Below are 20336 nucleotides of genomic sequence, written 5' to 3' on the forward strand. Positions count from 1 at the left end.
GTTCTTATATTGGATTATTTAATGAAGAACTTTTGAAGAACTGCACTATTTATGGAACACTGTTTTTGTTGACTGTTTTTAATAAAAGCACTGTTTTCACTTTTAACCATCCCCTTTTTCAGATGCTCAATTATTGCCTCCATTGACTAGCTCTCTCGGTTTCATTATCGACGGTGTTGGGTTCAAGGGTTCCCAAACATCAAAGGGAGCGTGGAGCCAGAACCCACATCGTCACAGGGACCCATGTTGCCTCTTCGGGCTGTACCCGGCCGAGCCCCATGGGTGCAGGCCCGGCCACCAGGTGCTCGCCATAGAGCCCCACCTCCAGGCCTGGCTCCAGAGGGGGGCCCTGGTGACCTGCGTCCGGGCGAGGGGAAACGCCGTCCAAATTTTTTATTCGTCACAGAAGATCTATTGAACTGCTCTTTGTCTCATCCCTCACCTAGGACCAGTTTGCCTTCGGTGGCCCTACCAGGCCCTAACAGAGCTCCTAGGATCATTGGGACACGCAAACCCCTCCACCATGATAAGGTGGCAGTTTGAGAAGGGGGAAGCAGTGCAGTGTCAACACCGTATATGGTGGGGATGGTGTGCTGCTGACCTCGACTCGGGACGTTGTGGGGAGTACTTCGAAGACCTCCTCAATCTCACTAACATGCCTTCCAGTGAGGAAGCAGAGCCTGGGGACTCCGAGGTGGGCTCCCCCATCTCTGGGGCTGAGGTCACCGAGGTGGATAAAAAACTCCTTGGTGGCAGGGCCCCGGGGGTGGATGAGATACGCCTGGAGTTCCTCAAGGCTCTGGATGTTGTAGGACTGTCTTGGTTGACACGTCTCTGTAACATCGCATGGACATCGGGGACAGTGCCTCTGGATTGGCAGACCGGGGTGGTGGTCCCCCTTTTTAAAATGGGGGACTAGAGGGTGTGGTCCAACTACAGAGGGATATACACTCGTCAGCCTCCCTGGAAAAGTCTATTTGGGGGTTCTGGAGAGGAGGGTCCATCGGATTGTCAAACCTTGGATTCAGGAGGAACAGTGTGGTTTTCGTCCTGGTCGCAGAACAGTGGACCAGCTCTACACCCTTAGCAGAATCCTGGAGGGTACATGGGAGTTTGCCCAACCAGTCTACATGTGTTTTGTGGACTTGGAAAAGGCGTTCGACCATGTCCCTCAGGGAATCCTGTGGGGGGTGTTCCGGGAGTATGGGGTACCGGACCCCCGATAAGAGCTGTTCGGTCGCTGTACAAACGGTGTCAGAGCTTGGTCCGCATTGCCGGCAGTAAGTCAAGCCCATTTCCCGTGAGAGTTGGACTCCGCCAGGGATGCCCTTTGTCACCGATTCTGTTCATAACTTTTATAGACAGAATTTCTAGGCACAGCCAGGGTGTTCAGGGGGTCCGGTTTGGTGGACAGGATTGGGCCACTGCTTTTTGCAGATGATGTTGTCCTGTTTGCTTCATCGGGCCATGATCTTTAGCTCTCTCTGAATCGGTTCGCAGCTGAGTGTGAAGCGGCTGGGATGGGAATCAGCACCTCCAAATCCAAGACCATGGTCCTCAGCCGGAAAAGGGTGCAGTGCCGTCTCAGGGTTGGGGGAGAGATCCTGCCCCAAGTGGAGGAGTTCAAGTATCTCGGGTCTTGTTCATGAGTGAGGGAAGAATGGACTGTGAGAACGACAGGCGGATCGGTGCAGCGTCTGCAGTGATGCGGGCTCTGCATCGGTCTGTTGTGGTGAAAAAGGAGTTGAGTTGTAAGGCAAAGCTCTCAATTTACCAGTTGATCTACATTCCTACCCTCACCTATGATCATGAGCTATGGGTAGTGACCAAAAGAACGAGATTACGAATACAAGTGGCTGAAATTAGCTTCCTCCGCAGAGTGTCTGGGCTTTTCCTTAAAGACAGGTTGAGAAGCTCAGTCATCCGGGAGGGTTTCAGAGTACAGCCGCTGCTCCTTCGCATCGAGAGGAGTCAGATGAGGTGGCTCGGGCATCTGATCAGGATGCCTCCTGGACGCCTCCCTGGTGAGGTGTTCCAGGCACATGTAACCAGGAGGAGGCCCCGGGGAAGACCCAGGACATGCTGGAGGGACTATGTCCCCGGCTGGCCTGGGAAAACCTTGGGATTCTCCCGAAAGAGCTAGAAGAAGTGGCCGGGGAGAGGGAAGTCTGGGCCTCTCTGCTCAAGCTGCTGCCCCTGTGACCCGACCTCGGATATGCGGAAGAAGATGGATGGATGGATGGATGGATGAACTTTTGTTAGTGCAGATCAATGAATCACCTGGCTCCAATATAAAGAAGTAGCAAGTTGTTGTGTTTTTGGTTCAGAGCTGGTTGCTAGGCGTTTGTACCATGCTTCCAATTTTAATCTTTAATTTTCTACTTTTCTTATTCCTTTTTTTTATCTGTGGCTTACTGTGTCTGTCTGGCCCCTTTCACCTGTCTACTTAGGTATCAGTAATTTTAATCATCTATGGATCCCTTTATACAGAGCAGTTTATTTAGTTGTTGCCTTCTATCGTCATAATTTGGTTTACGATTCCAAGATGCTTTCCTGGTTATTAAACTTAAAATATAAAAAATTATCAGAAAAAAGTAGGTACCTGTCAAGTGCCTGATGCTGCTTGACTAGGCTCTAGCCCATTATGATCTTGACCTACCAAAAATGTGTGTTCAAAAAAATTTATGATTTTAAGTAGATGCTTCTACTGATAATGAATGTTTCATTCTTCTGTCCGTTACTTACGCAATGTACTGTATTAACATATTTCTTTTGGGGTAAAAGTAACAAGAAATTCCTTACAATTACACAGTACACTGTTCGAGTCATTCACATGTGCATGGTTATAAAACAGTAAATACAAACAGTAAAGATGTCAACACTTGAATTGCTACTTCCTCATAAACACTAAATTCTACATTTAGAAAAAAATACAGTTTCTTAAATATGAACATTTCAAAAAAGAAAGGCAGGAATTGTATAATGTAAAATTCAATCAAGATCAGAATTTCAAAAGGAATATGGTTAATACAGCTGAAATGAATAACATAATATTCTCACCTCGGTTTAATTTAATTTATTATCACTGGGGGCTATAACGTATTCTGGCCACATTGTTTGTGAGGCATTAACAAACCCTGGACAATACACCAGTCCATTACAGGAACTACTTATGCACACACCCTTACTGACACAGGACCAATGTGAAATGGCAAATTAGCCTAGGGTTCCCATTCAGAAAATTTAAAACATGCAAAGAACTGGGTATGGGATTTGAACATAGAAGGCAGTTTCTAACCACTGTCACACTCTGGTTTTCTTTCCTTTGAATTAAAATAACTAGAAAAAACAAAGACTTAAAACAGTTTATTTAGCATCGTCTTTTTTATTACAATTATATATCATATTAAGACATATCAATGAATTCGATTTTAATTTCAATTATAAAAACATAGAACTCTTCCCTTACATAATACAGTATTAATATGCATCAAATGTTTTTTGCTCTTTAAAATTTGTAATAAGTTATTTCTTTATGAAATACAGTAATAATAACCTTAACATTTACTGTAAACCATTAGTAATCTAAATTATGAAAAACTGACACCATTCGTTCCCAAAACAAGAATTACTGTCTTTGTGCACTGATAATTAAAATAAAAATGAAGAAAACATCCCATTATACCTGTCTTTATTTACAACTAAAGTTAATACAAAACACTTTACTGCATATTATATAGATATATTATGTTTGTCTTGGAAATTATTTCATTTAATTAATAAATATTAATAAAATAAATTGATCTATTTCTTTATCGGAAGTGGACATTATTTCTGATAATTAAATATTCCATAAACACATTGTAATTTAATGGTTGACAGTTAATGGGAGATTTCACTTTGTGTAAAGAAAGCAAATGTGTAGTTTTCTAAATGAAGAACCTCTCTCTAGGTCACTGGCTTATGTTAACTGCCTGCTAATATTATGGAACTTGCATTTTTCTTACATCAAAACTGAATATGTTGTTTTATAGAGTATATAATTAAAAACTGCTTAGAATTCTAAACTTGACCAGTTTGTAATGTAGTCCAATGAATTGACAGTGAATATTTCAAGCTCTTTTGTTGCTTTGTACAATGATAAAATAACCAACATATTCCAGAATAATAAAGCCCCTAGTTAGTTACTTTTATGTTACTGTTGTTAATTTGAAAACATTAATATGTACAAAGTTTCTGATGGATATTTTTATTTTTCCGTTAAAGGCCTACAACTGGTATATAAGACAGGACTATCAAAGTTAATACCATTATGAGTAAAACATTCCAGATTGCGTTAGTGAATGACTTGGGACATGACTTTTTCCCATGACCCTTAAGTTTAAACCACTCCACAACCTCATCTAGATTATATGATTGTGGTTTATATCCTAGATCTTGTTTAGCTTTTTCTAAACTGAAATAATGTGTGACTCCAGTCTTATACACCTCTGTGCGTGTCAACAGTGGTTGAAAATTATAAGCGGGACCTATAAGGAAATGAAACATCTCAGTAAGAAAGGCAAAAAAATATATTAAAGATATTGGAAGACGGACTGTTGGAAATCTATATCCTAAACCTTCAACTAATGGCCGAAAAAATTCAAAGTTGTTTACTGGTTTCCCATCAGAAATAAAGTAGGGCTGTCCTGAAGCTCTGTAATTCTTCTCAGCTGTTAAAGCATCTGCGGCGATGATGTGTGCAGCAACAAGATTATCCACATGCACAAACTCTACAAGGCTATTCACATCACCATAGACAAACTTAAAAATACCTCTTTCAATATAGCTGACAATTCTGGGGAGATGACGCTGTTCACCAGGTCCATAGATGCCTGCAGGACGAAGTGCACAAGTTCTTAGGACATCAGATCCATTTTCTAGTTTCATACCATTGGCTTTTAGAACTGCCATTTCAGCTATTGATTTTGTTTTAGAGTAGTAGTCTGGATGTAGATGAAGTGGTAGATAAGGAAGTGTTTCATTTCCATTTTTTATTACCTGACCTCCAAATACTACATTAAATGTGCTAGTATAAACCAGTCTTGGGACTCCAATTTTCAGGCAGGCCTGGATCACATTCTCTGTTCCTGTTACATTTACTTCTTCAATTAGTCTTCTGTTTAATTGTTCCCGTCCAGACATTCCATAGGACGCTATATGGAAAACACAGTTTGCATTTTTAAGGGCATCCTCTACATCTGAATAGCTGCGCACATCTCCCTGTAAAAATGTAATCTCTTTTGGAAAGTTCTCTATTGGTTTTCGGATATCAAAAAGTGTGACTTTTAAACCCTTTTCATTTAGTGCACAACCAAGCCTACAAAAAAAAAAAAAAGAATTGTAATAGGCATATTTAGAATTTAACTGAATAAACATTCAATATTATAATTTAAAATTAACATGCAGAAAAATTATTTTGTCAGTTATTAAAAAAACACTTCACAAGTTTAGAACATGTTTACTTAAATTCATCACCTAGTGGTTTTAGTTTTCATAAATAAATTAGGTAAACTCAATGACCTACCAATAGGTCTCCCTCTGATATCCAATGCAGGTAGATAGTGACTCCTGCCTACACTGGACATCTGATTGTTCATGAGCCGAACAGGATCAACGGAGAGAAGAGGCACAGACTAAAATTGAAGGGTGAAAGGTGCAAGTTTATTTACAAGAGTGCTGTACAACAAAAGCGCAGTTGTGGGCTTTGATTCACAGTCCTTCAGTACTGACACTCCTTCAAAAATAAAGACAAAAAAAGAAAAATATGGTGTATTTACAAAAACAGTGCACTCCTACAAAAACTACATGCACACTCCAAAAATGAAGGTAGTTTTCTTTCTTTAGCTCGGGCTCAGAAAGCTCCTTCAACAGGAAAAAATAAAGTAAAAAAAAATGCACAAGAAAAAAATCAAGTGTGTATAATATATACAAAAATAAAAAACAATTGCAGCAATCCATAAATCAAAACTATCCCAACACCATATAAGTACATATACCTCCACCAAAATTATCACATATCCCGTGTTTGCTCCTTCCTCTCCTTTTCTAATGCTGAGAAACTTGCCCATGCTTTTATCACATCCCACATCGATTATTGTAATTCGCTGCTGGCAGGTGCCCCATCTAATCTTATATCACAACTCCAGCTTATTTAAAACTCAGCTGCAAGAGCTCTCACTCGAACCAGCAGCAGCGAGCACATAACATCCATCCTGCTCCGTCTTCACTGACTCCCTGTGTCTTACAGAATTGAATATAAAATCCTACTAATAACCTACAAAGCCTTAAATAACCTCACGCCAAACTACATCAGTGACCTCCTCCATCACTATGTGCCTGCCCACTCACTAAGGTCCTCTGATTCTGGCAATCTTGTTGTGCCCCACACTAATCTACACTCCATGGGTGACTACCTATCCAGGTAGACACTGGCACAATCAATCCATGCGCCGTGACACACCCCGAGCAACTTTCTACTTAAAATCGAACCCCTGTGGTCACGTGCTTATAAGCCCCTCTGGATGGCCAACAGCTATGCTGAGCTCAAGCTCACCAGTTGGTAAATCTCATTTATTTACAAAATGGAATCCCCATCTCTCACTCAACCTTGGTTACAAAAGCAAATGCTGGCCATTTCTGTCAGGCGCACCACACCTTAAACCGCCTGCACTGGGCAGGCTGCAAGAACACCAGCGTGTTAAACTGAACACGTGTGGATGAGCCTGTACTGGTCATTGTACCTGCTCCATGTGCGTCCAGACTCACCGTGCCTTACAGTTCTCACCCAGTGGCAGCACCTTCAACACACAAGCGTGTGTGTTGACACTGCCAGATCTGAAGACTAGCATGGCGAACTGCTAAAGTGACTATAGCTGCAGGTGGAAGTCTCATTTTACTTTATGGTGCCAAGTAGAGTTGTGTTGTGATGCAGTTCTTTGTGAAGTTCTTTGTACCACGTGAAGGTCACTGAGAGAATAAAACTGAATAATTAAAAACAACAGCAAACCTTTATGCAAAAATTTACACTGGGTGTTACAGACTCAAATCAAATGTATGTTTTTTATTATATTATAGCAATAATAATAATAATAATAATAATAGCAGCTCACTACTCTGTCGTGTCCAGTCTCAAACCCAGTAACTTGAGTTATAAGGAAGCAGTTCTTACCTCTATACCATTCTAGAATACATATCAACTTCCTGTCAACTGACATTTGAGCTTGGGTTTTTAACTCATTGACAGCAACATGTAAAACGAATGATTTTTTTCTTTAGTTATATTCTTGAATAAAAGCACACATGTTTATTTGATATTTGGACTAAAGTCTTCACACATTATGCACTTCACGTCATTATTAGTATAATATGGAAAAAGTTTCTGCTTTAGGCATGTGAGTAGCATTTCTTTCCTGGCATTTCCTTTCATCCTACACTTACCCATATCTTTGTAGACACAGAACACACATGAAATGCATGTATTCCAAATAATGATATACTGTATTATTTACCCTATACAACTCCAGGCACCTCACATCACGATAAAAACACTTTAGCTGGGAGAACTTCACCTGTGTTGGTGGGGGTGATGGGATAGCAGGGCTGGGATTACGAGTTTTTTTGCAGGCTTCAGGGACACTAGTGTGAAGGTTTCTTTAACTTAAATTTGGTAATCACTCCCTTGGTGAACTAAGCACAATCATTAAATTTGGGGGAAGGGGTTTAATCTAGTGCAATTGTCAGAGCTAGAGGGGGGAAAAATTGTGACCCACTAACATTATAAACAATAGCAACTTACAACCAAAAGTGGGCTGTGACACAGTGGTTGAGAAACACCGCCATAGCATATTTCAAGGCTAAAAAATATTTTTTGCTTTAAAAAGATAGGTCAGGTTAGGTTGGGGAGGATTCAACGGTACAGCACGTTGGCACACTCACCACACAATGAAACAGCTCAGGATCCTGGTTCGCAACCCCCCCAGGGAGACACATGGTCCAGTCCCACACTCCAGAAATGACCATCTACCTATCACAGCCAGGTGTTACATGGGGATCCCTTTGGTCTGGTCCAGCCACTCGGGTCCTCAACAATGAGGATCCTGCGAGCCGGATCACCCTTGGAGAATCACACCACATGGCCGTAGTGCTATAACTGACGCTTCTTCACAATGCAGGTAATGTGCATCATTCAGGACTCCATGAGAACCACTCATTCAACACAAAGACAAACCAGCAGTACCTAAAGATTCCCCAAAGAGACACAGTACTGAAGGAGTCCAGTCTTAATCTCAGGTCACTGGATAGCGTCCATGTCTTGCAACCATATAGAAAGACAGGAAGCACCAGGTCTCTAAAGACTTGGAACCTCGGCATTTTGCATAGATATCAGGAGTGCCACATACCTCTTTCCAGCAACCTAGTGATCCCACACACTCTCCCAATCTGTTGTAAAAAGGCGCTATATAGGTGCCTGACCCGACACAGACTCACACTGGTGGCACGTAAAAAAACAAGAACACTTTTATTTATCTTCCCCTGTTGGGCATGTCTTCCCCATAATTCCCACAGGCACAACACAGTTCCACAAGAACACACAAGCACACCCTTCTTTGGCACCACCTCTCCTCCTCCAAGCTTCGTCCTCTTCCTCCCGACTCTGGCCATTGAGTGATGGCTGCTGGCCCCTTTTATAGTCCACCCGGAAATGCACCAGGTGGTTGACTGCTGAGTTCTGGCTGCACTTCCGGGTGTGGTGAATACACTGCCCATACGGGCTCAGGAGTCCCAGCTGCAGCACCCCCTGGCAGCGCCAGCGGTAGCCAACAGGGCTGCACACAACTCCAATTCCTATGGAGCCCTGCGGGAAACCAAGGCACTGCTCCAACCCAGGGAGGCGGCCATCTAGCGTCCAGGGGGAGGTATTGCAAAGTCCAGGGCTACTCCCCCTGAATATACAGTGAAAAGGCGTCCCGGCCAGGGTCCATGTCCGCCACACTGTCTATTGACTTCATAGGAAGAATCACCAGAGACATGAACGTTGCTGCTGAGGAAAGTAAACTGCTTGACAAAGCCGACACTCTCTACGCAGACAGACACATGGCTGATGGCTATGCCTAAGAGGTCATTAAAGGCCTGGTTCATGGTTTTTATCCAGGACACTCGCAAGCCCAGACATTCAGACCCCTCACTTAATCTCTTCAGACCCCCAATCAGAGCCTCCATTGACACCACGAAGATCACAGCATCATCAGCTAAGGCAAGATCAGTGAATGCCCCACAGCCACTGGACCCCACGAATTTGCCCAACACCCAATCTATGTAAGCATTGAACAGAGAAAGAGCAAGAATACACCCCTGATAAACCCCAGAATCAACTGGGAAAAACACAGATATTCTTCCTCAACTCTGCACAGTACTCACAGTACTAGTGTACAGGCTGGTCATGATGTCCAGCAACTTTGAGGGGATTCCACAAAGTCTCAGGATGTCCCAAAGGGCAGCTCAATCAACTGAGTCAAATGCTTTACAAAAAAAGGCTGCAAGGAAACTCTGCCGATATTTGCATTTATGCTCCATGAGAACGCTCAGTGCCAGGGTGCGGTAGATAGACAACTTAGGTGAAAAACCAGACTGCTCTGGTCGCTGGTAGGTAAGCAAGTGATCACAGATCCTATTGTGAATGACCCTAGCAAGGACCATACCCAGCACCGAGAGCAGTGCTATCACTCTGTAGTTGCGGCAAACCAGGCAATCACCCTTCCCTTTCCAGATAGGGACAACAAGACCTATTTTCCAGTCAGTTCGGATGACACCCATCTCCCAAATGGAAGCAAATATTGCTTGCAATGCCTAGAGGACAGCATTACTACCAGCCTGGAGAAGTTTACCCTGTATACCAGAGATCTCTGCAGTGTCCCCTACCATCAGTTGGTTCACCACCTATGCAATCTCAGTGAGATTAGGTGGTTCACAGTTAAATGGAGGATCAGCCTGAAGAACCGTGGACCCAGAGATATCCAGCATCCTTGCCGGAGGATCAGCTTTAAACAGCTGCTCAAAGTAGCTAGCCCAGTGGGTCACAACTGTAGTGTCATCCATAAACTGAACTGTTGCATCAGTAAAAGTTCTGTTATACTGCCAGGACATCACAATACAATTGTCACTTCCTATCTATCAAGTGGGAATCAGTATGCACCAGGGAGGCAAGCAATTGTGCGGCACAACAGGAAGGCTAGAGTAAGACAGGGGTTTTGGAGTTACCTGTTATTTGCTTCAGAAACCGTTTTGGTACTGGCACTGAAGTTTGAAAGCTGTTATCAATACTACAGTCAAAATTTTGGTACCGATTACACCCTAGTGGGCCTCCAGAATCATTACAAAGTATTCTAATGTGATTTCTGTTAATAGTCGATGTCTCTAGCTGGCTATTGTTAAAGGTGCTATCATAATGGACACTTCCATGCCATCTCCCAACATAAATACAAGTTTGAAGGCAAGGGACATATAAAATATAGTAAACAATAATGTCAATTAGAGAAATTTGTATTTTACGTGCATGAAATTTGTTTAAAATAGTTGAACAATGTATAACAGGAAAGGAAACTTGTAGGTATTAGAATAAAGAACACATACAGTACATTAAATGAGTACTTACATTTCTGTGGTACACAAATGTATTGTGTAAGCAGTCCTCAAGGTCAAAAATCCCAGTTCTGCTTACTTTGCTATAAAGAGTAATGGATAGATTTCCTTGTGGTCATGTTCACTAAGCAAAACAATATATCTTGAATTTACGTGTGGAGAAGGTCCTGGCAGCATTGTTAATGCCCCAGATAACCATTTTTAATGAATATTTTTGATTCCACCAACCAGCACAGAAAAGACAGCCTAGCAAAGCAATTTTTGTAAAAGTGTGCTCAACAGAAACTGTCACGTGTCATCTCCTTTTGGACTCCAGACATATTTCAACACATTTGAAAAGACAATATTATTACTGGAACCACATCTTAGTATAACTGTTGATGGGGTTCACAAGATTCTCATGAGCTACTAGGACACTGTTGTTAAATATGTCCATTTAAATAGGCTACAAATCATATTTATAGACAAACCACACCTTAAAAAGTACATCGAATTTAGGACTAGGTTGAATTTAGGATTTATAGTAGAAATGCAAGGTGACAGTTTTTGACTGTAATGCTTAAGATATTACATTTTAACCTCATATACAGGTATACCTCATATATATACTGCTCACAAAAATTAAAGGAACACTTTAAAGAAACACATTAGATATATCAGATCTCAATATGAAGTTGGATATCTATACAAATAACGACAGGGCAATGTCTTAGGAACAAAAGGATGCCAAGTCTTTTAATGGAAATAAAAGTTTTCTGCCTACAGAGGGCTCAATTGTGTAGACACCCTAAAATCAGAGTGAAATGAAGATGTGGCAGGCTAGTCCATTTTTTCAAAAACTTAATTTCTGCTACTCAAAATGCTTTTCAGTATCTTGTGTGGCCCCCACGAGCTTGTATGCATGCTTGACAACGTCGGGGCATGCTCCTAATGAGACGACAGATGGTGTCTTGTGGCATTTCCTCCCAGATCTATATGAGGGCATCCCTGAGCTGTTGTACAGTCTGAGGAGCAACCTGGCGGCGCCTAATGGACTGAAACATAATGTCCCACAGATGTTCTATTGGGTTTAAGTCAGGGGATCGTGAAGGCCATTCAATTGTTTCAATTCCTTTATCCTCCAGGTACTGCCTGCATACTCTTGCCACATGAGGCCGGGCATTGTCGTGCATTAGGAGGAAACCAGGACTGCACCAGCGTAGGGTCTGACAATGGGTTCAAGGATTTCAACTCGATACCTTATGGCAGTCAGAGCACCATTTCCTACGCAGTAGATGTCTGTGCGTCCCTCCATGTATATGCCTCCCCAGACCATCACTGACCCACCACCAAACCTGTCATGTTGAACGACGTTGCAGGCAGCATATCGTTCTCCTTGTCTTCTCCAGACTCTTTCACGTCTATCACAGCTGCTCAGGGTGAACCTGCTCTCGTCTGTAAAAAGTACAGGTCGCCAGAGGTGGACTTGCCAATTCTGGTGTTCTTGAGCAAATGCCAGTCGAGCTCCACGGTGCTGGGCAGTGAGCACAGGGCCCACTACAGGACGTCGGGCCCTCAGGCCATCTTCATGAAGTCTGTTCCTGATTGTTTGGGTAGAGACATTCACACCAGTGGCCCTTTGGAGGTCATTCTGTAGGGCACGAGCAGTGCTCAGCCTGTTCCGCCTTGCACAAAGGAGCAGGTATCGGTCCTGCTGATGGGTTGAGGACCTTCTGCGGCCCTGTCCAGCTCTCCGAGAATAACAGCCAGTCTCCTGAAATCTCCTCCATGTTCTGGAGATTGTGCTGGGAGACACATTAAACCTTCTTGCTGCAGCACGTGTGGATGTGCCATCCTGGAGAAGTTGGACAACCTGTGCAACTTCTGTAGGGTTAAGGAATCGCCTCATACTGCCAGTAGAGATGATTACTCAAGCCAAAACTAGCACGAGTGGAAAACCAGCCAAAAAACATCAAGAGGGAGAAACTTGAAATGACCTCCACATGTAAAACCAGTCCTGCTTTGAGGGTTTTCTAATTGTTGCCACTTTAGTGCACCTGTCGTTAAGTCCATGAACACCAATACAGCTGAAAGTGATTAACAATGACCTCAGCTGCTTAACCAACCAGAAAATTATCAGACAGGTTTAATTGATTTCATGCCAGGCCCAATAAAAAAAGTGTTCCTTTAATTTTTGGGAGCAGTGTATATAATAAGTGTATTAATTTTATGACAACACATATTTTATTATAGTTTATGAGAAGAAACAAGCTAAAGCTAAAAGCAGCAGTTCAACTGTCATAAAAAACAAGCATAGGAGATGGACATTGCTAGATATGGAAATAATTAAGTTTGTAAAACTGTAACACCCAGTACCACTAATAGCTGGTCACGTGGTGAACTCATGTTAAAATGAAACAGCCAAAGCTGGGATAGATCAAGGTTTTTATTGACACTTTCTGGTGAAATGAGTCCTGGGGGTGTCTTAATGATTTAATTTATTAGTGTTTTAATTGGTTTAATATGGACATGCAATGTATGGGATTTGCAATCTAGATATATAAATATAGTCAACAGATCTATACTAATAAAAGGCAAAGCCCTCACTGACTCACTCACTCACTCACTGACTCACTCACTCACTCATTACTAATTCTCCAACTTCCCGTGTAGGTAGAAGCCTGAAATTTGACAGGCTCATTCCTTATAGCCTACTTACAAAAGTTGGGCAGGTTTCATTTCGAAATTCTACGCGTAATGGTCATAATTGGAACCTATTTTTCTCCATATACTGTAATGGATGTTAGCCCGATGGCCGTTGGGGGCGGAGCTGCGTGTGACATCATCACGCCTCCCACATAATTACGTGAACTGACTGTGACCGCAGTACCTAGAAAAGAAGGAAGAGCCCCCAAAGAGCGCTGAAGAAAAACGCCGAATACTTTATTCACGAGATACAAGTTTAATGAGAAGACACGAGGTATAAACGAGACTTTGGATCACTTTGTAACTGAGTTAAACTTGCTGTAGCGAGAAACTTTTAAGTGCCGGGTATTAGCTAACATTAAATAACATCGTGGACATCGCAAGATCGCACTAGATAGCACAGGCACAGCTCAGAAGCTTCGATGCATGTACCTCGAGCGGCTCACGTGAACTGACTATGAGCGCAGTGTGCAGAGAAAGCAAGACCTCTAAAGAGCGCGGAGAGTTTTGCTCACGTGAACGTGTCTGCAAAAAGTGGCGTTTCCTGCACTGCAAAAATACTACAAAAGTCAGGTAGTCAGCGCACGCGTGCGTAGCAATGCCGGCCTTTGAGACGCTGACTAAGCTTCTGCCTTAAGTAAAAGTAAACGAGTCTGCAAAAAGTGGCGTTTCCTTCACTGCAAAAATACTACAAAAGTCGGGCGGCCAGCGCGCAAGCACGCCTGCATAGCTGTGCTGGCCTTTGAGACGCTGACTGCGCTTCTGCCTTAAGTGAAAGTAAACACTTTTAATTTTTTTCCCCCTTGCCATGAGCTATAGCCCAGACAACTGTAAACACGGGATCCCATTTCTAAACCGCGGCAAACTAATATTAAGGCGCTTCGCACTTTCTTTTACACGTATACGATTATGAAGTCGTCAGGTCGGATTATGAAACACGCACAGGAGTGGAGGACCGACAGTGCCATCCCGGAGAAGTAAATGTCAGGGCCGTCTCTCCAGTCTACACGAGACCCACCACGACGCTCATATCGTCAGTGAATACATCTCTCTACACTATATTAAAGAAAAAGGCAAGTTTCCTTTCTTTACACCTTTTTTCCTTTTATCCCCAACCAAAGCCTTTCTCTCTTAACACTGCAGAGCACACAAAAATGATTTTCTTTTAATTGCTGATAATGCCGGTAAGGCACATTACCACACGCAGAAATTTGGATGTTCACATAGAAAATGTCATTTCTATACCACAGCCGTCGTGTAGCGCCTTTCAAAAGGGACCAACTACCAGGAGATGATCCATATACATTTTAGCTGCTGTTAGTACTACTTACCTGTTATGTTATATCGGCTTTAAAATGTAGCTTACCCGAAACCACTCCACTGGTGCTCAGTGTATCTTTACTTCTTAAAACGTTAATGTTTTACTGTTTAATAGCTTATAGACTACATTTTATTTTTTTCCCTTGCACTCAGTGAGCGAGGCCAATGACTGATCAGTTATATATATATATATATATATATATATATATATATATATATATATATTGTCAGGGATGCCAGGGGCAATGACCCGGCCGGGACGCCATGAGGGACCGGAAGAGGGTCAAAGCCCACCCTGGATCACGTGGGGGCCGCCTTCCTGGTTGCTCTGGGGGCCACGGGTACAGGGCATGGAAGCTCCACCCTGTAGAGGCCCGTGGTCACCGCCAGGAGGCACCCCAATGCCTTGGGGAGCTGTTACCCCAGCACTTCCGCCACACCAGGAAGTGCTGGGGGGAAGATTTAGGACAGCACCCGGAGAGCTGCCGGGAGGACAGCCAGCACTTCTGCCACCTGGGGCTCATCCGGGGACTGTATAAAAGTGGCTGTCTCCATTCATTCAGAGCTAGAGTCGGGTGGAAGAGGACGAGGCAAGAGAGGAGAGTGGAGGCAGCCCGAAGAAAGGCATTGAGTGGCCAGGACTGAATATTGGGGTTTGTGCACATGGGACTGGGTCTGAGTGACCATTATTTGTAAATATTATTACATATATATAGTAGTATATATATATAATAAACGTGTGGTGGTGAGTCCGGGTCGGCTCCACAATATATATATTTCGTAATAAATGAAACACACACCATGGTGCAACACGAGAGGCTTCGCCTCTAGCGCTGACGTCCGAGGTTCGATTCCCGAGACGGGGTGCAGTGAGTGTGTACGCCTGATGAGCCCAGAATTAGGCGAAACACGTGCCACGTATTGTTTGCATTATTTGACAGTGAAACTATTTCAGTATATTCAATATATATAAATCAGCGCTCCCCGATTCATTTGACCCTCGCACCCCCTTGGTTTGAGAAGTATTAAAAAATTATGAGGTTAATGCAGAAAAAAAGATCACCAATTGAAGCTTTATGAATAATGGATAATTTATTCCCCATCAATAATTATTTTGGTAAAGCCATGCTCAGTGTGATCCTCCTTCCATGTTCTAATTTTTTTGCGACTAGCCATGATTACATGAAAGGTAAAAAAGTAAGAGCGAAGCAAGGGTGACATATCCAGGCAGGCAGGCGACACCTCAATAGCTCGAATTTGGATATAAATAGGATCTATTTAGTCGACAGAAATATCTTTGGTAGGAATGTAAGTTGAATTTACTCTTTAAATTTCTATGGTGAAGAAAAATTTATGCAATGCTGACTAAATTTACCTTTCATTTCTACCAAACATATTTCTGTCGACTAAATAAAAATTACTTATATTTAAAATTTAAATAGAACTTAAACAGATACAATACTTCATAATACCCACACAGCACTACAGTAACTGCATGTAAGAGCAGGAGTCTTAACAAGAAGCATATTACAGTGATACAAAATAGCCTGCCCATTTAATTTTTTAGGAATGGATAGATAAATTAAGATTTTGCACCCCCAGCAACAGCTGCTCGCACCCCAAAGGAGATATATATATATATATAGATATATATATATATATATATAGAGAGAGAGAGAGAGATATTGAGAGAGATATATATAGATAACAGTGACAAAACAATTACATTCATTACATTGACAATCATGTTACGTTATTTTCAAAATGTTTCCTTTTCTTTTTCATTACTTCTTTAACACATTACTTCTCTGCTGCAAAGTGAGGGTATTTTGCTATATATATATATATATATATACTGTATATATATATAATGTATGTGTGTTTGTGTATATATATTGTGGCAGTAGGGGGCGCTAGTGCTCCCTTGAACCCTCAGGTACAACTCCAGACACCAGGTAAAAGTCAAAGACTTTTTATTTTTTTCCACAGTGCAACAAGCACCTTCCACACTACTCATACAAAACAATCAATAAACCAAATATTCTCTCTCCTCCTCGCCCAGACACTTTGCTCCTCTCCGTCCCAGCACAGCTCAGTGTCTGGACTGGCCCATAGTCCTTTTATAGCCCCTGACCCGGAGGCATTCCTGTCCAATCAGACCACAGTTCCTTATTCCTTCCTGGTCAGGGCAAAGAGTCCTGTTCTTCACCCCGGGAGCACGTCGTTCCTTCCCGTCACGTGACCGTGACGTACTCCTGGGTTATAGAGCACACAAGAGCCCATGAGCCCCCCTACAGCGACTCCCGGTCGTCCCCAAGGTATCCAGCAGGGCTGTGTAAAAACACTACATAGTCCATAAGGCCCTGCTGGAACTTGGGGCACGATCCTGCTGTCGAGAGAGCTCCTCCTGGTGGCCTGGGGGTGAGGGCCGGAGCACGAAGCCAGCAGTCCTCCACAATATGTACAGTATATTTATCTGTATGTATGTATGTATGTATATATGTATATGTGTGTGTATATATATTTATATATATGTAGATGTGTATATGTATATATCTATAGATATGTGTATGTGTGGATATGTGTATATGTAGATATGTTTATATGTATATATGTCTATGTATAAATGTTTATATGTGTGTGTGTCTGTGTGTGTGTGTATATATATATTGTGAAGGATGGCCGGCCATTTATCCCGGCCAATACCCCCAAGCCGCCAGGTGGAGCCCTCCTTGCAGTGTGGAGGTCCCCAGAAGACCAGCAGGGCATCATGGACATTGGAGTTTTCATGCAAAGCCCTGCTGGATGCCATGGGGGCCACAGGAGGGAGCTGCAGGGAGGACCAAGGGCTTCTTCGTGCCCTGTGACCCGGAGGTTCGTCACAGGAAGAGCGACGGACTTCCGGGTTGAAGAAAAGGACTATTTACCCTGACCCGGAAGGAATAAGGACTTGTGGACTATTGGGCAGAAACACTTCCGGGTCAGGAGATATAAAAGGACTGTGGGAGCTCCCAGATGGCGAGCTGAGCTGGGTGGAATGGGGGCAACGCGTCTGGGAGCTGGAGGATTGGTTTATTGTATTTGAGATTTATTATATGAGTATTGTGGTAGAGAGTGTGCTTTGTGTACTGTGGAAGAGAAATAAAGTCAACATTTGGACTTTTACCTGGTGTCTGGAGTCGTGGACAGGGGTTCAAGGGAGCGAGAGCGCCCCCTATCGTTCACAATGGCGTAGCCGTCAGGATACTCTAGCGTCGTTTGCAGAGGACTTGAATAAAATATTTCTGTGGATAACGAACCCCGAAGAAGACTACGGAATCAGGAATCACCACAGCATCGCCAAAACCCGAAAAAACCGAGTCCAAAATGGGAAAGAAGAAGGGCGAGCAAAGCGACAACGCCAGCGGGAGTGCCGTAGGTGCAATGGCCGACGCTCGGGAGGAGTTAAGGAGAGGCCTTACAAGTCCGGAGAAACCTCCAGGAAGCAACGATCCCTCTAAGGTACGTGCTGGGAACGACATTAAAAATCCTTTTATTGTTTCTCACCTTGTCCCGTGCATGTACCTTGGAGATGACCACCTGGAGGCTCCGAGGGGAAAAGGAGACTGCCCCGACGACGACGGCCTTCTCCTGTCGAAGCCAGAGCGCCTAGAAATCGACTTCCGCATGATGGCAGCCGACGAGGGACACGGTAGCAAACCCGGTGCATTCTGGGAAGGAGGAGCTCTGCTTCCTGATGTTTGCACCTTCGAGCCCGAAGGAACGGACTTGGTCTTTCCGAAGGGGAAGGGGGAGGCGAGCGAGGCATCGCTCAACTCTCAAGAAGGTAAGGAGGGTCGGGAAGTAGCTGATCGGGATGTCGAAAAAATATTAAAGACAGACCGCAGTTCGCCGAAGAAGGCAACTCGACCCTCTGAGAACTCCAAGTCCCAGAAGCCTCCGCGAGACCCGTCAGAGCACGTGCCTGAAGCAGGCGTGCTCATTGGCTCCCGGTTGGCAGGTAACGCGAACAAGGAAGTGAGTGTTCTGCCGGTCGAAACAAATAATTATATAAACTTACTGGAGCTCGAAAAACTAATCGAGCCCGTAGCGAGTGTCTTACAGGTCCTGACGACCATTGAAAAGATCGTCGGGGATTTGGGAGCGGCAGCCAGAGAGCCGTTGGAGAAGGTGAGGGCCTACGGCGGCGATTTGGTGGGAGCCTCCGTAATGAATGATGCGACGATACAGGTAAGCGAGACCCGTATCGCATATAATAGAGGGACGCGTGTGATCCGGCCCGCGTTTAATAAGTAGCTGGTGCCAATACACGGCGCACCCTACAAGAGAGGCGGTACGTTAACCGAAAGTGGTCAGCGGAAGGGCTAATCGATCCGGGGCAGCTAGACAGTGCTGATTCCCGGAGCGAGACGACCCTTAAGACGCCGCCACCGGTAATTTGTAAATCAAGAGGGGTGCAGACAGTAAAGGGGCTCTCTTCTTGTAATAGAGAGACCCAGACTATATATAAGCCCCAGATTAAACAGGAGGGCTCTAAGATTAAACCGAGGTCTCCTGACAAGAAAGGAAAAGAAGCAGAAAGAGAAAAAGCACCGGTAGAGGCGGCAGGGGTTTCTCTCCCAGCAAAAGGGGCGGACCTAACATTTCCTTATTGTTTTCAGTCCCGTAGGGGAAGAATACCAGGAGGACAGAGGCAGTGTTACGGGTGCCGAAGGTTGGGCCATATTTGGCAGAACTGTCCTTGGAGAGAGGGGGACAAGATGTCGATTTGGAATAATATTCCCCCTAGGTTCTCCAGGGACCAAGATGTTCATTTTAATCAAGGCTCAACCAGGACGTCCTCTTGGAGGAAGACTTCCCTCTCGGGGCAGGCCACTCAATAATAATTGTCGCTGGGGATACTGTGAAGGATGGCCGGCCATTTATCCCGGCCAATACCCCCAAGCCGCCAGGTGGAGCCCTCCTTGCAGCGTGGAGGTCCCCAGAAGACCAGCAGGGCATCATGGACATTGGAGTTTTATGCAAAGCCCTGCTGGATGCCGTGGGGGCCACAGGAGGGAGCTGCAGGGAGGACCGAGGGCTTCTTCGTGCCCTGTGACCCGGAGGTTCGTCACAGGAAGAGCGACGGACTTCCGGGTTGAAGAAAGGACTATTTACCCTGACCCGGAAGGAATAAGGACTTGTGGACTATTGGGCAGAAACACTTCCGGGTCAGGAGATATAAAAGGACTGTGGGAGCTCCCAGACGGCGAGCTGAGCTGGGTGGAAGGGTGGCAACGCGTCTGGGAGCTGGAGGATTGGTTTATTGTATTTGAGATTTATTATATGAGTATTGTGGTAGAGAGTGTGCTTTGTGCACTGTGGAAGAGAAATAAAGTCAACATTTGGACTTTTACCTGGTGTCTGGAGTCGTGGACAGGGGTTCAAGGGAGCGAGAGCGCCCCCTATCGTTCACAATATATATATGACAGCAACACTCATATCAATGACAAAACAATTACATTAACAATCATGTTACTTTATTTTTAAAATTTTTCCTTTTCTTTTTCATAACTTCTTTAACACATATGGCAGTAGGGGGCGCTAGTGCTCCCTTGAACCATCAGGGATGACTCCAAACACCAGGTAAAAGTCCAAGACTTTTTATTTTT

The 20336-nt window shown here is 43.9% G+C and overlaps 1 protein-coding gene across 4 annotated transcripts in view; it reads right to left on the minus strand.

The window, feature by feature from the left end:
- Window positions 1-3381: 3381 nt before the first annotated feature.
- The window catches only part of sdr42e1 (short chain dehydrogenase/reductase family 42E, member 1), a 45131-nt gene continuing 28176 nt past the window's right edge, over window positions 3382-20336 (minus strand). For 3 of the 4 annotated variants that reach the window (XM_039763491.1, XM_039763489.1, XM_039763490.1), the window contains 2 exons: window positions 10694-10763; window positions 3382-5359 (listed from right to left, as the gene is read on the minus strand). In XM_039763491.1, the coding sequence (XP_039619425.1) occupies window positions 4261-5359; window positions 10694-10695 (1101 nt within the window). In that variant the 5' untranslated portion in view covers window positions 10696-10763 and the 3' untranslated portion in view covers window positions 3382-4260. The remainder of the gene's footprint in view (window positions 5360-10693; window positions 10764-20336) is intronic. The other variant, XM_039763488.1, reaches the window with a different exon arrangement.

The sequence above is a fragment of the Polypterus senegalus genome, chromosome 9, assembly GCF_016835505.1.
Source record: "Polypterus senegalus isolate Bchr_013 chromosome 9, ASM1683550v1, whole genome shotgun sequence".
NCBI classification, from domain to species: domain Eukaryota; kingdom Metazoa; phylum Chordata; class Cladistia; order Polypteriformes; family Polypteridae; genus Polypterus; species Polypterus senegalus.